The sequence below is a fragment of the Vidua chalybeata genome, chromosome 7 (assembly GCF_026979565.1).
Source record: "Vidua chalybeata isolate OUT-0048 chromosome 7, bVidCha1 merged haplotype, whole genome shotgun sequence".
Classification (NCBI taxonomy): domain Eukaryota; kingdom Metazoa; phylum Chordata; class Aves; order Passeriformes; family Viduidae; genus Vidua; species Vidua chalybeata.
This window is the reverse complement of record NC_071536.1, coordinates 666,455-683,550: the sequence shown is the minus strand read 5'-3', so window position 1 is coordinate 683,550 and position 17,096 is coordinate 666,455. Positions and strand designations below refer to the sequence as shown.

The 17,096-nt window shown below is 58.7% G+C and overlaps 3 protein-coding genes across 5 annotated transcripts in view; 1 reads left to right on the top strand and 2 right to left on the bottom strand.

The window, feature by feature from the left end:
* Nucleotides 1–3,550, bottom strand: part of PCBP3 (poly(rC) binding protein 3) — a 56,443-nt gene extending 52,893 nt beyond the window's left edge. The window contains exon 1 of one of the 2 annotated variants that reach the window (XM_053947790.1): nt 3,206–3,550. In XM_053947790.1, the coding sequence (XP_053803765.1) occupies nt 3,206–3,210 (5 nt within the window). In that variant the 5' untranslated portion in view covers nt 3,211–3,550. Of the gene's footprint in view, nt 1–1,960; nt 2,061–3,205 lie in introns of those variants that run through there. The other variant, XM_053947793.1, reaches the window with a different exon arrangement.
* A 149-nt stretch (nt 3,551–3,699) lies between these two features.
* Nucleotides 3,700–10,188, top strand: SLC19A1 (solute carrier family 19 member 1). The gene is made up of 6 exons (XM_053947487.1): nt 3,700–3,845; nt 7,021–7,319; nt 8,000–8,747; nt 8,992–9,184; nt 9,268–9,409; nt 9,509–10,188. Exons 2-6 carry the CDS (start codon nt 7,107–7,109, stop codon nt 9,695–9,697), a joined length of 1,485 nt encoding a protein of 494 aa, XP_053803462.1. The 5' UTR covers nt 3,700–3,845; nt 7,021–7,106; the 3' UTR covers nt 9,698–10,188.
* COL18A1 (collagen type XVIII alpha 1 chain) overlaps nt 9,983–17,096 on the bottom strand; it is a 36,056-nt gene continuing 28,942 nt past the window's right edge. For both annotated transcript variants that reach the window (XM_053947478.1, XM_053947479.1), the window contains 26 exons: nt 16,984–17,046; nt 16,845–16,871; nt 16,682–16,726; nt 16,498–16,560; nt 16,114–16,149; nt 15,954–16,043; nt 15,785–15,814; nt 15,649–15,675; nt 15,423–15,485; nt 15,205–15,279; nt 15,077–15,112; nt 14,905–14,958; nt 14,627–14,692; nt 14,369–14,440; nt 14,136–14,169; nt 13,943–14,005; nt 13,810–13,853; nt 13,594–13,716; nt 13,353–13,497; nt 13,126–13,199; nt 12,918–13,046; nt 12,700–12,735; nt 12,142–12,402; nt 11,861–12,058; nt 11,467–11,582; nt 9,983–11,384 (listed from right to left, as the gene is read on the bottom strand). In XM_053947478.1, coding sequence (XP_053803453.1) covers nt 11,171–11,384; nt 11,467–11,582; nt 11,861–12,058; nt 12,142–12,402; nt 12,700–12,735; nt 12,918–13,046; nt 13,126–13,199; nt 13,353–13,497; nt 13,594–13,716; nt 13,810–13,853; nt 13,943–14,005; nt 14,136–14,169; nt 14,369–14,440; nt 14,627–14,692; nt 14,905–14,958; nt 15,077–15,112; nt 15,205–15,279; nt 15,423–15,485; nt 15,649–15,675; nt 15,785–15,814; nt 15,954–16,043; nt 16,114–16,149; nt 16,498–16,560; nt 16,682–16,726; nt 16,845–16,871; nt 16,984–17,046 — 2,184 coding nt within the window. In that variant the 3' untranslated portion in view covers nt 9,983–11,170. The remainder of the gene's footprint in view (nt 11,385–11,466; nt 11,583–11,860; nt 12,059–12,141; nt 12,403–12,699; nt 12,736–12,917; nt 13,047–13,125; nt 13,200–13,352; nt 13,498–13,593; nt 13,717–13,809; nt 13,854–13,942; nt 14,006–14,135; nt 14,170–14,368; nt 14,441–14,626; nt 14,693–14,904; nt 14,959–15,076; nt 15,113–15,204; nt 15,280–15,422; nt 15,486–15,648; nt 15,676–15,784; nt 15,815–15,953; nt 16,044–16,113; nt 16,150–16,497; nt 16,561–16,681; nt 16,727–16,844; nt 16,872–16,983; nt 17,047–17,096) is intronic.

Below are 17,096 nucleotides of genomic sequence, written 5' to 3'. Positions count from 1 at the left end.
CCTGCAGTGTGGAAAGGTGGGAGCTTCAAACCATGGCCGTGGCAGTGGGCATGAGCATCACTGATCTGGGACAGGGCAAGAAGATGGAGGATTATGCTCTTTGTCCAGGACTGGGAGTGAAGGGTCCACCCAGGAGTGGGTGCTGCACTGCAACCTTGCTGTACAGGGCCCCAAAACAAGTCCAGCCTCTCCTGGAGCCATCAAAAAGAGAAGGGAAAGGTGCTGGGGTTACATTGATACCCACTAACCTGGGCTGGAGCCTCCTGCCACACCCGTGGACCCAAGCATCACTTCACCCACCCCAGCAGTCTGGCAGTGTTTTGGTATCTGCATGGACCTGCCCAGGGCATTTAAAGCGAGCTCAGACAGGGATTTCCCTCTCTCACATTTTCCCACAGGTCGCTATGCAAATGCTCCTTGAAAGCATGGATTAGGTCATGGAGATTTTGAGTGGCTTCTTCACCTTCCCCAGGGTTCTCCATTCCCATTTTGCTTCCTTACAGTCTGCAGCAGGGGCTGCTGAGCGTCTCCTCTATCCTGGGGGATCCCTGTGCCCCTGCGAGCTCACCCCAGACTCCGGATGCAGTGTCTTGTGTCTCCCACCAGGACCACCCACTCCCTTGTACTGCATCCCTCACGATGCACCAAAGCTCTCAGCTCTCCCAAGGATAGGCAGCATGAACCGCCCAGGCCTGGAAAACCTGGAACACCCGATCTGTGCCACAGCAGTGGGCATTCCCCCACACCCCCAGCATCAGGGGCACCCTGAGCTGCCTCATCTGCCCTGCCCTGCCCTGCCTGCAGGACTGGGGGGAATCCCTGCAGTGATTCCCAAGAAGCCATGCAGCATCTGCATGGGGTAGGGATCTGCAGCGCAGCACGCGCTGGAGGATGCTGCACTGGCCAGGCTGCTGCATGGACCCCTCCCCAGCACGGGTCTCACTCAGACCCTGGGAGGACCTGCTGAAAGGAGGTGGGCAATAAACATTGCCCCAGGAACCAGAGCTGAATAAACTGACCCCTCCTGAGCCCGCTCTGTGTGATGAGAGGTGGTGGCTCCAGTGGGGAGCAACCCCAGCGCAGGGCACCCACTGCTCCCTCGAGGCACATGCTGAAGAACCAGCTCAGTGACTGAGTGGGTGACAGCCCTGACTGTGGCAGGGGGTTAAAATTAGATGGTCTCTAAGGTCCCTTCCAACCCAAATCATTCTGTGATTCTATGACGATTCTGACTTTGGAGGAAGGACAGAAAAGTCCTGCCTGGGGAAATGGGTTCCCAGGAGATATCTACCCAGCTACACGGGAAGTTTTGAGGCCTGGGAGCCCTTTTCTCCCCCCCACTACTGATACTGAGGCTGCATTTGCACCACTTGCTGACCACCACACCTGGAGCACGGGCTCATAAGTGACCACCAGCCTAACACTCGTAAGGCACCATGGGTGCTGACAGCCAAAAACCAGCAGCCAGGGCTCAGAAATACACCGTGGGACCCCTCGGGATATTCCCACCCAAAGTCAGGCAGCATCCCCGCCGTCACCCATCCCTATGCACATTTCTCCCTGCAGTAACGAGTGGGGGCGGGTCGGAAAGCCGTTCCCCTTGGGGACCCCCACTTATCCCCAAACGGGGACAGCACTTTGGGATTGTTTCAGCAGAGCCCGGGAGCCTCCCAAGACTGGGAGCCAGGGACCGAAAACTCCCAGCAGCCTCGCATGAGCCGCCCAGCCGGGAAGGTGGCAGCACACGGCGGCACCTCCTGGGGACGCGGGGGACACGGGGACAAGGTCGGTGGGTGCACGCCCTCCGCTCCCCGGAGCGCTGGCGCACAGGGAGCCGCCTAGCCCCGTTGTTGCCGCCACCACACCCATCCGCGTCCCAGCACGGGGACCCTCCTTCCCCGCTCCAGGTCCCGGGCCCCCCACGCCCAGAACACACCCCTCAGAGAAGGCAAAGTCCTACCTGTGTCCGGACGGACGGACCGAGGGACGGCTGGGGCAGGACGGGGGAGGGTAGGGCTGACTCAGGGAGAGCCCAGCTCTGCCCGCCACCCGCCGGCTCTGCCCGGCCCCACGACTTCCTGCCCCTGTCCCGTCCCTTCCCGTCCCAGACCCAGTCCCTGCCCCTGTTTCTGCCTCTAAACCTGCTCCTCCCCTGCCCCAACTCCTCCTCTAGCCCCCGCTCCTTCCTCAGCCCCTCCACTGCCCTCTCCCTAATTCGGCCCCTGCCGCAGCCCCTGTACCTGCTCCTCCCCTGCCCTGCTCTTCCCCCTACTCAGCCTCTACTCCGGCCTCCGCCCCGTCATTGCCCTCTCCCTAATGCAGCCCCTGCCTCTGTTCCTGCTCCTAAACCGGCTCCTTCCGTCCCAGCTCCCTAGTCCCTACTTTTCCCCCTACTCAGTCCCTACTCCTGTCCCCGCCCCTTCACTGCCCTCGCCCTACTACAGCCCCTGCTCCTGCCCTAAACCAGCTCTGCCCCTACCCAATCCCTGCCCCTGCCCTGTGGTGGCTGGGGCCAGTCCCAGGCGACACCGCCTACGGTGACTCTGCTCCAGGATGACTCTGCCCCAGGATGCTGGCATTGCCCCGGTGCCCAACATCGCCCCGGACCCACACCCTGCGGAGCTCCTGCAGCCGCACCCGGCTGCGTTTAAGGGAGGGACCTAACCCTGCCACCATCCTGGCCATCAGGGATGGACACACAGGTCCCACTTGCCCGCGGGAGGGACAGGGTGGAGACAGGGAGCTGGCGGACACGTCTGCTGTGGTCTGGCCATCCTCACCAGGACCACCTGGGGGGCTCAGTAGGGCTGGAAGCTTCTGGGTTGGAATATCGAGGGCTGCCTGGCCCTGCTTGGGTGGGACGGGTATATTATGAGTGTGTGTGTGTGTGTGTGTGTGTGTGAGACAGTCCCCGGACGTCTGGGATCCTGCTGCCGCACTTCCAGGCGGGAAGATATAAATATTTCAGCGGAATAGCCGAGCCCTGTCAGCTTTCATTTGCTTCTGGCAGGGTGAGCGCTGGGAAAGGGGGAGGAAAGGCGGGGAGAGAAGATGCGCTCGGAAGATGCGTCATCTCCCGGGAGATGGGGCACCAGCTCCGAGACCCGATTTTCGGGGGGCTCCACCTCCTCTAGGGATGCTCTTCCCTCCGGGAGAAGTGCACGGCCGTGATTCAGCCCCTCCAGGTCCTGATGGCCGGACTCACCCCATAAGCAACTCTCGGTGGTTGCTTCCAGGCTGGACGAGGGGATGAGAAGTTTCGGGAGCTCTGCTTGGAGCACAGGGGGGAACTGCTCAGGACCCTTTGGGATACAGCACAGAGCAGACTGGAACAAATCCACCCCCAGGATAAAACGGGGTGCAGAAATAAATCCAAGCAGCCATGGGTATCATAAATCAGAGGAGGGAGCCAAGGCAGGGGCAGCGTCCCCCAGGGCCCGCAGCCCAGAGGCCACGGCAGATGGGCAAGGAGCTGACTCCGTCTGAGGGCAGTGGAAAAGGGAGTCCTTCACGCCCTGCCGATGCTTTCGGAGGGGGATTTGTCCCTATATGGGGCAGAGGTGCCGGCGCAGCTCTGTCCTGGCCTGGCGGAGTTTTTCCTGTTCCTCCTCCTCCTCCCCTTCCTCCTTCCCGCTGCACTGTGGGGTTTGTAGTCTCCGCGCCGCCCCACACGTGGAGCGCGACTACATTTCCCGAGGTACACCCGCACCCTCCTCCTCCTCCTCCTCCTGCTGCTACTGCTGTCGCTGTCCCAGGCTCGCCGCCGATCGGGCTCGGGTGGCAGCGGGGAGCCCCGGATCTCCGCCTTGCCGCGGCCCGCAGTGCCCATGCCCGCCGCCCACCAGGTACGGGGTGCAGGGTGCGCGTGTCGCCGGGGCAGGGACGCGGCCGGTGGGGTCCCTGGGATGCCGGCAGTGTTGTTTCCCCCGGGTGCTGTGTTGTTTCCCCCGCCCCTGTTTCAGGGTGAGCAGGTGCCGCGTACCCCAAACACCCTCCTTTGCCAAGTGCACCCCACACCACCGCGCAGTGCCCATCCCTTGGTGCTGGGCGGTGGGAGGCAGAGAGGTGCCCGTACGATGGGCGAGGGTGCATTTTCAGCAGCTTCCCAGCCCTTGTTTTAGGGAAGGTACTGTTAGAAATGAGACGCTTGACCCAGCCAATATGTCAAGCAACAATTCACTTTATTAATTAATATGGTAGCGTATGAGCAAAGACAGCGTTGGATGCCGTGGCGGGGGTTTTCCCCTCCGACTGCACACCGGTTCTTGGGCTTGCTGGTATTTATTGATCATATTCATGCATATTCGTAAGCTTTTCCCAGTAGTTTCTATTTCCCATTTTTTATGCAAGCTTTCGGCAGTTTCCAATTCTACCTTTTAATGTCACAATTCTATACTCCAGGATCATAAATCTATGATGGTTCTTTTCCAATTTCTATACCCTATTGTGTACATCCCAGGATGTGTGTCCAGATGGTGGGGTCCAGCTTCTATTTCCTGGGATCATTAATCTATGGTAGTGATGTCCAGCTTCCCTTTTCGAAATCATTAATCAGCAACCTTGATGTCCATCTTCCTTCTCCAGGAGCTTGGGATAGGGTCACTTCCCTTTCTGTTTAAATCCTTTATACATTCTAAGGCTACAGTTTAAAATCCTTAGTGCTAAGCAACATTCTAAAGTCATAATTCAAAAGTTCTTATTATGAAACAACTTAAGACTTATACATTCTGAAGCTACAGTTTAAAACCTTAATACTAAGCAACATTCTAAAGTTATAATTCAAAAGTTCTTATTGCAAAACAGCTTAAGACTTATAATTGTTATTTACAAACAAAAGATTGGTTCAAAAGCCTTCTTCTGTGCTTTCCTCGGTTGTTTATTAGAACTCATCTTTATAGCCGTCCCATGGCCATGTTCCACACATTTCATAACCACAACTACACAGGTTGCCTTTATTTACCTGACACGAAACACAGCTTTCTATTTCACAGTACCCCAGGGATTCGCGCGCCCCATTCTGCGTGGCAGCTCTGCACAAAACACGTGGTGCCTTGGCAATGTCACTTGTATGTCACCGACACACAGCTGGGGGGAGGGCATCACGCCCACCCCCAGGGCTGTCCCCTCTGGACCACGGTAGCCATGGCTCTGCAGGCAGCTTAGCCTGAGCTCAGCCACCTGTGTCACCTGTGACCCTAGGCTGACAGCAGTGTGTGGTGTGACAGTGATCCATGTCAAGGTCACACCCAGATAACTCGGTGACAAACAGGTTCACACAGTGATAGCAGACCGGCTATGCTCCCTCTCCCTCCCTCTCTCTTCTCCTTCTTCCTCTTCCCTCCACTCCCTGGCTTGAACCAGGGACAGAGGGTGGAGCATTCCCTGGGACTCGTGCCCGCTCACCTCAAGAAGAGTAGCTCCAGGGATGTTCTGGAGAAGGGGGATTGAGTGCAGCCAGATAGGTTCTGGTCTGGAGTCCCTTAGTGTGTGGGGACACACATGCTGGGAGTTAGGAGCCAGTGCTCCTGGAAATGCAGCAGCTCTGTGGAGCTGCATCCTAGATTTCATGTGGATGGTTTTCTGTGGGTCAGGGATGCATGTGTGTATCCCTCCTGCATGGACAGGGCAGGAATGGGGAGCAGAGAGTAGCAAACATCCCATAGGGGTTGTGGTGCACGTGGAGGCAAGCGGCTGCTACAGGTGATATCCACAGCCCAGCCTGGGGACAAGAAAGCAATGGAGCAGAGTGCAGGCACTCACAGCTGGCAGTAATCCTGGCACGGTGCTGGGATGGGTGTTTGGCGGGGGTTACCCCTTGCTCCTTGCCCCTTATCCTTCCTGCCACAGCAGGGGCCAGTGCTCCAGCCACTGCTGGACAGGTTCGCTGGGCAACGAGTGTGCAAGTGCCTGCTTTGATCCTCAGGGATCTGTTTAGGAGGTGGGGGCTGTTTGCCCAGCCATGAGCTCTGGCACATGAGTGTTTTGGTGACACTCAGGCACCAGTGCTGAAATCCCATGGGAATGCTGCTGGAGCGGTGGGTCCTCACTGGGGCAAATGAACACTTGGCTTCCTGTAGGTTCAGGTTACCACCAGCTTTCCTCTGCCACCACCAGTGCTGGCTCATGTCCCTGTTTATCCTGTGTTATCTGGCAGAAGAGAGGGGATTGTCCCCTAATTTCACCATGCAGGATCCACTGGGACACAGACTGGGACTATGAACTTACTTTTTAATGACTGTGATTAGTTGTTCTGTGGTTATCAGGGTAATCAGGTTTCTAATCCTTGCTCCCGTGGCATGTATTGGCATACGAGGAATCATATGGCATGAAAAGTCACCTTGGTGACAGCCTGTGGGAGTGGGGTGTGCTGGGAGGACACCAGTCCAGGCCTTCTCCTGCCCTCATCCCATGACTGCTAATCGGGTCTCTTGGCACTGCCAGCTTTCCTGCAGCCAAACCTCAGGATCTGAGCTTTTAATCCCCCTCTGGACCATGAATCTTGTGGCATTTTGCATTCTCCCCAGGCCGGGCATTGTGTCCCACTGGGAAGAGGCAAGCGGCTCAGCTGAAGTCCTGCCAGCCACACAGCTACTGAGTAACAGGAGTGGCTCCATGCCCGGTGTGCACATTAACTCATTTCCAACAGCCAGCACATTCCTGTGCCATCCCCTCTGGAGCATCCCCTGGTGCAGGGCATCTGGATCCCTCTGCCTCTGCAGCTCAGAAGGAAGTGTTGTTCCAGGAATCAGCAAAACCCCACTGAGTCTTAAATGGGAGGAAAAGGAGGTGGTGGGAGCTGAGGATGCCCCACTGTGGATCCAGATGCTCCATGCATCCAGGCTCCGGATGCACGTGATGTACGAATGCCTCCTGAAATGACCTCCCCTGCTTCTGCACAGCAAGATGCATGGCTGCTTTTCTTCTTCCCAGAACATCTCCTGGGGAGAAGGTAGTGGTATTTATTTGTCTTGTGATTCTGGAGGAATTTTGAGCCTGTGCCAAATGCTGCTTTTTCCACAGAAACTGCAGCACCCTGGTTTTCCATGCGTCCGAGAGCGCCTGTGGACAAAGAGGGGCTGCATGGTCCAGCAGAGCCTGTGTAGCTAATGGCTCCTGGGATAATGCCGTTGTCCTGCTGCAGAGCCATGTCCAAGAATGATGGTACCAAAAAGCCAGCGTCGGAGATGGTGCCAGACCAGCGCTGGAAGCTACAAGTCTTCTACCTCTGCTTCTATGGCTTCATGACACAGATCCGGCCCGGGGAGAGCTTCATCACCCCCTATCTGCTGGGGGCCGACAAGAACTTCACAAAGGCAGAGGTAAGCTGTGGGCATCTGGTCCTCCACCCTGGTGTCCCCTTTTATGGCCATGGTCACCATCCTGGGGCTGTCCAGAGCATCCCTCAGTGCTTCTGGGGTGCACAGGGGTGTCATGTCCTGGGCATGGCAGCATGTGGTGACTTGTGGTGGTGCTTTCTGGGGAGTGGAGGTGGTGTGTTGTGGGGTCTTGTCTCACTTGACTGTGAGGTCACCCTGTCCCCTGAGTCCCAGGCTCAACTTGCCCTGGCATAAGACCTCGTGCCCAGGCTGGCAACTGATTCTGGGGACAGTGTGTGACCCCTGCCCACCTTAGCAGTCTGTGGGAGGATGCTGGGCTGGGAGGAGTCTACCACTGGGGAGACTTCCATGATGGCACAGTGCACTGCCAGGCCACTGGCAAGGATGGGGTTAGTCAAGGAAGAGCCACAATGTCATCATCTCCCAACCAAGGGATGCTGGCCTCGATCCCAGCCAGCTGCTGCACCTGTGGGAACGCTGCATTCCTAGCATGGGAAGGGGCCGAGGCTCAGCCAGACCCCCAGCCGAGCATGCTGCTGGTCACATTCCTCCCCAGGAGGTCCTGCCATGGGGGTCAGCAGCCAGTGCCCACACCATCTGCAGGTTGGCGGGCATCCCCAGGGATGTGCCCAGCGCTCAGCCCCTCCTTGCCCTCATGGCAGGTGACCAATGTGATCACGCCGGTGCTGTCCTACTCCTACATGGCCATGCTGGTGCCCATCTTCCTGCTGACAGACTACCTGTGCTACAAGCCCGTGCTGGTGCTGCAGAGCCTGAGCCACATCTCCATCTGGCTGCTGCTGGTGCTGGGCACTTCTGTCCTGGCTATGCAGCTGATGGAGTTCTTCTACAGCATCACCATGGCTGCCCGCATCGCCTACTCCTCCTACATCTTCTCCCTGGTCACACCGTCCCGCTACCAGCGGATGGCTAGTTATTCCCGCTCTGCTGTGCTCCTGGGGGTTTTCACCAGCTCCGTGTTGGGCCAGCTCTCCGTCACCTTGGGTGGTGTCTCCTTCCTCACCCTCAACTACGTCTCCTTGGGCTTTGTCAGCTTTGGCCTCATCCTCACCCTCTTCCTTGAGCGGCCCCGACGCAGCCTCTTCTTCAACCGGCCCGGAGGGGCCAGTGACGCCACTGTGCCCACTGAGCTGGACAGGATGGCTGGGAGGGACAGCGGCGAGGGGACACGGGGCTGGCGGGACATGGTGCTGTGCCGTATGCTGCAGGAGCTGGGAGCGCTGGCCAGTCAGCCCCAGCTCCGTCTCTGGTCCCTGTGGTGGGTCTTTAACTCAGCTGGGTACTACCTGATGCTGTACTATGCTCACATCCTCTGGAACGAGATCTCTTACACCATGGACAACCGCCGCGTGTACAATGGAGGCGTTGATGCTGCCTCCACCCTGCTGGGTAACTCGCCTGGGATGGGAACACTGGGGGTGTGGGGGGACACTCACATTCTGCTGCCTCCTATGGGGACACCAAAGAGGCAGGGGGTCACTGCTGTCCTGCTACATCCCTTGGGAATGGTGGTCCTTACGGTATTTTTGGTGGTTTGGCACTGGGGATGACGTGATAGTCACTGGGCTGGGTCCCAGCCTAGGTAGGGCAGGGGATCCTTGAGGTACTCACAGCATCCTTCATCCCTCCCCAGGAGCTGTCGCCTCCATCGCTGCTGGCTATGTGAAGATCCGCTGGACGCTGTGGTCAGAGCTGGTGATTGGAGTGGTTACAGCATTCCAGGCAGGACTGCTTCTGCTCATGAACTCCACCACCAACATCTGGCTGTGCTATGCTGCCTACATCCTCTTCCGTGGTTCCCACCAGTTCCTGGTGCCCATTGCCATGTGTGTGGTGCTGCTGGGGACCCACTCCCACCCCGGCAGCTGGGTTGATGCCAGGGGTTCACCAGTATTCCCATTTTTCCCAGTTTCCAGATTGCTACCTCCCTCTCCAAAGAGCTCTGTGCTCTGGTCTTCGGGATCAACACCTTCTTTGCTACTGTGCTGAAGACCGTCATCACCATCATCGTGGCTGACAAGAGGGGCTTGGGCTTATCTGTGCATCCCCAGGTAGGGATGGGGTTGCACCTAGGATGGAGGTGGTCCCTGAATGGTGCGGGATGAAGGGAGGGCTCCAAGTGCTGTTCTCCCCTCTCTCCTCTTTTGCAGTTTTATGTATATTTTGGCTACTTCACCCTGCTGGCTGTGGTCTACCTGCTGGCGGCCATCAGAGTGGGTGTCCAGTACAGCCACCGCAGGCAGCCAGTGGAGCTGGCCTTGGCCAAGGAGCTGTGCCAGCTCCCAGTGGAAATTCCAGCACAGGAGAAAAGTCCGGAGGCGGGCACCGTGCAAGCCTGAGCGCTGGCACCACGACACTGTGGCCGGCTCTTGGCTCCTGAAGTGAGCGTTGTCATTGCCACCATGTGCTTGGTGTCGTCCCACTGCTGGTCCTGGGTGCTGTTTTGTCGAGGATGTAACCGTTGGGATGTGTTTTCTGCTCTGTGAGGACAGAGCTGTGCCCCTTCCCTGTCCCCCACGCGTAAAGTAGGAGCAGGATTCCCATGGTGCCACCACCGTGTGTCATACAGGGGTATGGATGAGGACCCCATCCCGCTGCATCCCCATCATGGCACGGAGCCAGGCTACAAGAGAATGTTTCTTTATTCAGTGCCTTTAGAAAATGGTTTATAGGACACAACTGATGACAAAAAAATAATATAAAGATCCACACGCTTTAAATTGCATTAATTACACAAAATACAGTAGACTGTAAGAAATAGAGACCGTGTGACTCGCACAGCTTTTATGGTAATAATTTCCATACAATAACAAAAAAAGCTAGTTACAAATTTCTTTTTTCTTTTCTTTTTTTTTTTTTGGTTTTTTATTTAGCACCTTGGATTTGCCCCCACCAATTCCAACCAGGTTTGCTGTGCCTTCACCATTCAAGCCCAAGAAGGTGGCATGTGGAGGGGGGGATGGCAGTGCCTGCCCTTGGTACCACAAGTGCTCAACACACACACACACACACACACACACACACACACACACAAACACACAAACACGTGCCAGGGGCACAGCTGGCCGCGCCTTGGGGCCACCCTGTCACCCCAGTACCTGTACTGGGCTGGCTGTGGCTGTAACTGGGCGGTGGGGGCACAGCCGGGGTCCCCCAGGGTGCATGGATGGGATGGAGGAGACCAGACCCCCATCAGAGCTCTGCTGGATGGGAGGTGGAAGTGAGAATGATGATGGGATGGTCCTTACCTGGAGAGGATGGAGACCATCTGAGAGAGCCCCAGCATCACCACAGGACAGTCCCTTGGGTGGGGTGCTGGTGTCTTGGCTGGAGAAGACCCTGTGGCCTCAGCAGCAGGGATCTGGGTCCAACCCCAAGCTCCTGGTAAGGACAGTGTGGGGCTGGGGAGCTGGTGAGAGAGGCCCCACAGGCTTTTGCAGGGAACAGTCCACATGGCAGCACTGAAATCTCCCTGCCGAGCATCCTCCCACACAGCCATCCCAAAAAGAGCATCCAAGCAGGGAGGGGAACAAGCTGAAGTGGTTAAATATTAGGAGTTAGAAGAGGAGGAGGAGGAGGAGGAGGAAGGCCACCAGCCCATGGCTGCCCTGCCCCGGGTGGGACCTGAGCCCCTGCCAACCCAGGGCAGGGGCCATGGCAATACTCTTTGGCTTCAGGTCTGCAGGAGAAGGAAATCCTGCGGGGCAAGAGTGGGCGCGTGGAGGGGGCTGAGGGGCCCAGGGGTGCTGGGGTGCAGGCTTGCTCAACCCTCCCCGGGAACATGGGGGTACTCGGGGGTGCCAGGGCAGGTATCACTTTTTGGTGGCAGTCATGAAGCTGTTCTCGATGCAGAGGACAATGAAGGTGTGCTGGCAGCTGCTGGCCGCCTGCTCCAGCAGTTTTCCAGAGGCCAAAGAGGAAGCCTGGCCCATGACTGCGCGCTCCTCGGTCCGCCATGTCTCGCAGTAGCTCTCAGGCAGGCGCCGACCCTTGGCATCCGAGCCGTGCCAGACACTCTTCTGCGGCCTGGAAGGGTGAAAGGTGGAGGGCTGCTGCTGCCCTGCCATGCTCCAAACCCCATTTCCTCATCGCTCAATCCTGCACTTACCATCCTGCGTCCCGTAGGACATCCCGGCCGTCAAAGGAGAGGATGCGGGCGCCAGTTCTCAGCGGGGCCCCACTGCCCATGAAAAGGGCTTCCCAGTTATTGAAGAGCACTTCATCCTGGTGGGAAGGGTGGGAAAATGGAGGAAGAGGGGGTTTAGCCCTGCCTGCAGCACCCCAAGAGCAGCCCAGAAGCCCTAGCAGCCTCTGGGAAGGGCATGCTTCATGATGGATGGGAGCTTTGCTATGCTCTGCATCCCAGACCTTGGTGCTGCTGGGTTAATAGTTGGACTTGCTGATCTTAAAGAGATCTTTTCCAACCATAATGACTCTGTGATCCTATTCTGTGGTCCATCAGAGCTCAGAGAGTGTTGAGAAGGGGATGGAGATATGCATACCCGGAGGTTGACAATGGGGACGGTGGCACGGTCGGCCCGACGCACAATGCTGTAGAGATCCTGCAGGCGCGAGGACAGGAAGGCACGGAAGGTGCCAGCCAGCCCAACCTGCCGGGCTTGCTGGAAGCACTGGAAATCAGCGCCCCGGATGCCACGCATGCCACCACTCAGCGGGGTGTTCAGGGCCACCAGGTGAAGCTGCCAAGAGGGGACAACGGGGCTTGAGGGACACGGCTTTGGCCACCACCATCAGCTCCCCTCAGCTGGCATGTGGCACTCACAGCAGGCTGGAAGTCCTGGTGCACATGGGCAGCCACAGGGGCGGGATCTGGCCGGCGGTGAATGTAGTACCCATTGATGAGTTCGTGCTGGTGGTGGAGCAGGGGCTGCTCAGGCAGGCGGTGCTGGTTGGCCACCACTTCGTCCCCACGCCAGGGACGGGCGGTGGCCGAGGGGACATGGTTGCGGAGCGGGTGCAGGGGCCCGCGGGGCTGGGGGCCGGCGTAGTGGAGGGTAGGCGGCTTGTCATACACCTCGTTGTCCTGGGGAGGGGGACTCGGTATGAGGCAAGGGGGGCGTGGTGCCCCAGGTGGGGATGGGCATGGAGAATGTTGGGGATGGGTGGAGATGGTTGTGGTTGGATGGAGATGGGAATGGGGATGGAGATGGTTGGGGATGGGCATTGATATGGTTGGGGATGAATGGAAAAGGGAATGAAGTTGATTGTTGATATATAGAGATAGTTGTGGATGGGATGAAGATAGATGAGGGTGGAGGATAGGAATGGGATTGGGAAGGAGGATAGGGATGAGGATGTGCACAGGAAACAGAGGACTCACCAGAGCTGAACTGGGGATCAGGTTGTGCTCCTCCAGCTGCAAAGGCATGGCACATCAGATCCCAGCTGCCCCCCTCTCCTCTTCCTCGCGCACGGGTGGGGGGACCCCAAGCATCACCAAGAGTCACCACCGAGCCCCCGGGGCGGCGCTGTCCACGCTCCCCTCAAGCCAGGCAGTGCAGCCCCAGCCAGGGTGCCCTCCTGCCCCCCCCCACTCACCAGCACCCTGCGGAAGCCCCCGCGCAGGCGGATGTGGAGTTCCTGCCGGTCCGTCAGGAAGACAAGGCTGCCCTCAGGCAGCTCGTGCGCAGCACTCAGCATCGCCTGGTATGTGGGCATGGCCTGGAGCTGTGGGCACAGGCCAGGGCAGGGCTCAGGGATCGGCTGCCTGCACCATGGGCAACCCCTGCCCAGAACCCTGACTCACCCCCAAGGACATCCCACTAGTGCCTGGTGGTCCAGGGGGTCCTGGTGGTCCCGGGGGTCCAGGGATGCTGACAGCTGTGGGAGAAGGAGGGTGACATGGAGAGATGTGCAGCACAGGGAGGAATGCAGAGCTGCAAGGAGGGATGCATGGGATACAAGCAGGAATGCTAGGGGTGGCAGGGAGGGATGTGGGGCTGCAGGGTGGAATGCAGTAGAGCAGGTACTCACCTTGTCTGTGGGGACCTGGGAAGGAGGGTGGCCCAGGCGGACCAGGAGGGCCAGGGGGGCCCTGCCGCCCCTCATATCCGATACCAGGGGGACCCTGAGGTCCTGGAGGGCCTGGTGGCCCAACAATACTGTCCCCCTTGGGACCCTAAGCAGTGTGAGAGAGTATCTGTTGGAGCAAAGTCCCCAGGGATGCCACCCCTCACTGCGACCCCCTTCACTCTCCACCCTATGAGGTACTCACCGGCAGCCCAGGGTATCCCTGGGGCCCTGGAGGCCCTGGAAGTCCAGAGACTCCAGGACTGTAGAGTGGGGTGCTGCCTGGCTCTCCCTTCTCACCCTTGGAACCTGCATCTCCCTTGTCACCCTGTGGGATGGCACAGCCTTAGGGTGAGCAGCTGGGATGCACTGGGTACCCCAAGTGATGCTGCGTTCAGCTGCCTGTGTGCAAAGGGCTTACCCGCAGGCTGGTACCGAAGTCTCTTGCATCATAGGGGAACTGGCCTGTGGAGAGAGGGAGAGGAGGGGAGAGGAGCCAGGACAGACATGAGCCACCCCCTGCCTGCCTCTGCCAGCAGGCACACATCACCTACCTGGGGGTCCTGGGGGTCCAGTGTCACCTTTCTCTCCCTTTTGTCCTGAGAACTGGTGGAAACCTGTGGGGAGCAGCAGAGATGCCATCTCAGAGCTGCAGCCCTAAGGAAGGGAGGGGGTTTCCCCTGAGGCCTGCTTTGCCAAGGTTCCTCAAAATGCCTAGAGGGGGCTGCAAGAGGGACACCTCCTTACCAGGGAATGCCGGGTGGCTGGAGTCACTGAAGGTCTGTGGAGATGCAAACGAAGTGGCTGCAGAGACAGCAGCATCCTCGGTGCCCCCCCCCCTCCCCAATGCTGGTGACAGTCCCACATGTCAGCCCCAGCCAGGATGTCACCAGAGCATTCTCAGTGCCCTCCAGGCAGGCAGGGGACACTGGGGGCCCAGTCACCAGCTTGTCCGTCATGGTGACTGTGGTGATACTCACATTGCCATTGTCGTAGACTATGCTGCCAGGTGGCCCAGGGGGTCCAGGGGGTCCTGGGGGGCCTGGGGGACCCTATGGGGGGCGAGAAGATTTGTCAAAGTCCTGCAAAGCGGACACTCCCCACCATGGAGGGGGACAACCAGCCCCTGAGAGAAGGAGACGTGCCCTTTGCCTAAGGGATTGGGGTCCTTGGGGAGCCCCTCGGGGTGTGTGCCCCGCCCTGCAGGGCCAGCAGCTGGGGGTCACAGCAGTACTCACCCGCAAGCCCAGCACGTCTGTGGGGTCACCCTTCTCACCCTTCAGCCCGTTCATGCCGGGACGTCCCTGTGGATGAGTAGCACAATGAGCCTCGTCCCTGTCCCCCTGCCAGCCCCTGGTGTCACATCTGGTGCTCCAGAGTCACCTCTGACACCCCAGCACCGCCCCATCCCTCAGGGACATGGCAGGGTGTGGGGCTCAGTGGGTGCAGGATGTGCTGACAGGGAGGGGGACATGGTGGAGGTGATGGACACAAACAAACTTGGAGCAGGTCTTACGGGTCTGCCCGGAAAGCCGATCTCTCCCTTCATCCCTGCTCGTCCCGGGGGACCCTGGAAGGGAGAGAAGATGAGGGTGAGGGATGCTCAGTATGGGAGCACTACCTCTGCCTAGGATCATTCCCATCCCTCCCCGTGGGACACAAGGAGGAGGAAGGTGATGGTGACTTACCGATGGTCCCATTGGGCCTTGCAGCCCTGGCTCCCCCTGCAAGCAATGAAAAGGGAAAGGCATCACCACTGGGAACACCTGGCACCTGTCCGATGGGGATGTGCTCCCCATTCCTGCCAGGAACCCACCTTTTCTCCTTTCACCTTGGCAGTGACCACAGTCCCATCAGGGCTGATGATGACACCAGGCTCCCCCTTCTCTCCCTGCAAGAGAAGGGGAGGTGGGAGGGGACATGGAGGGACCAGGCTCCCTCTCATGACAGAGCTGGTGTCACCTGGTGGCCAGGTAGAATGGGGGACCAGGAATGTGACCACTCCATGAGGTGCAGGTGGTCTGGAGTAAATACCTTCAACCCTGGGGCACCCTGGGGACCAGTTGACCCCTGATCTCCTTTCGGTCCCACCAGACCCTGAAGAAAGGACACAGAGTCCATGTCATTCCAAACCCACCAAAGGCAGGCCCCAAACTCCCCCTCCATCACCACCACCACTCTGCAGCAAAGAACAGCAGGACTGGCAACCACAGCTGTCACCAGGGCCACCCCGTGGTCCCCAGATGTGTCACCAACTTACCGGGAAGCCAGCATGGCCTGGTCTGCCCTGCAGAGAGAAGCAGAGATGATCCTAAGAGCAAACCCCCTCTTTCTAAAAACAAGTTGCCCTCCTGGCACTGCTGAGGGGTGGCCACAGGTGGAAGAAGGGCACCTACCTCTGGACCAGGAAAAGCCACCAAAGACTTCTGCAAAAAGAGACAAAATGAGGTTTTTCCCCCTGATCTTGGCTCTAAGGGACAGAGCTGCTGGCGAGGTCTCCCTCATGATGGCTCCCTCGTGATGCCCTTCCCCTGCCCTTTGCTGAAGCCAGGTGCCACCACTTACATCTTCACTGGAGACACTGATGACCTGTCCAGGGGGACCAGGTGGGCCAGGGGGGCCAGGCAGTCCCACTCCATCTTTGCCTCCCTCTCCCTGAAAAACACAAGCCATTAGCCCAGGGCCATTCGTGGCTGGTCCCCATCCCCAGCTTGGTGGCACCTACCTTCTCACCGGTGCTGCCTTTGTCACCTTTGGGTCCCTGGAAAGAGGAGCAGGAGGAGCACCAAATGGAGATGGACTCTGGCTCACCAGTGCAGACCCCCTCCCACCTCTGGCTCAAAAAATCCTTCAGGCAACCCCACCTCTGCCTCCAGCTCCAGGCAATGAGCCAAGCTGCAATGATTTTGGGTGGAGGTGGTGGTCAGTGGGGCAATGAGGTGGGGGGTGACAGGATCCTAGGGAGTGTGGGCACCCCTGACATGCGATGAACCAAGTCCCACAGCAGGGAGGGGGAATTTTGGCTGTTGCGGATGGAGCTGCTGCTATCAAGGGTGCCCTGCCTGGAGTGGGAGGGGGGTCTTCTTGAACTGGGGGCTGAGGCTCCTACCTGTGGTCCAGGGAAGCCCTCCAGGCCAGGACGGCCATCCATGCCAGGCATGCCAGCATCTCCCTGCAATGGGAGCAGTAAAGGGTGGGATGCAGTCCCAGGTCATGGAGCACAGGGCTCTTGCCCACTGCCCTGCACACCTAGGTGCTGGCACAAAGCCATCCCAATCTCCCAGTGCTCCTACCTTTGGTCCTGGCAAGCCAGGCTGTCCAGGGCTGCCGACCTCTCCCTGCAAGGAAAGAGGTGTCAGAGGCATCCCTACAGGCTGCCTGCAGGCATCCTACATGGATGGAGCCTGTTGGAAGGGTTCCTCACAGGAACAGGAGCATGTTGGAAGGGTTCCTCACCTTCACCCCCGGCAGTCCCGGCAGACCCTGCAAGCAACAAGGGGACCATGAGCACTGGGTGATGGCAGGGGACATGATGGCCGGGAATACCGCAGGGAGCCCAGGATGGAGAGGAGGGAAAGGGCAGGAACGGCCCTACCTGTGGTCCTTCAGGCCCAGGTGGTCCAGGGGTGAATGACAGCCCTGAGCCCTCCATGTCACCCTAAATGCAGGGAGAAGGGGCTGAGCTGTGTCTGTCCCTGGCTCCAGCTC

What these genes read in the sequence shown, in the direction of transcription:
- SLC19A1 (XM_053947487.1), top strand. Translation starts at nt 7,107, where the DNA reads ATGGCTCCTGGGATAATGCCGTTGTCCTGCTGCAGAGCCATGTCCAAG. An exon ending in TTCCTGGTGCCCATTGCCAT is followed by an intron (nt 9,185 to 9,267) that starts GTGTGTGGTGCT and finishes CATTTTTCCCAG; the next exon opens with TTTCCAGATTGCTACCTCCC. An exon ending in GCTTATCTGTGCATCCCCAG is followed by an intron (nt 9,410 to 9,508) that starts GTAGGGATGGGG and finishes CCTCTTTTGCAG; the next exon opens with TTTTATGTATATTTTGGCTA.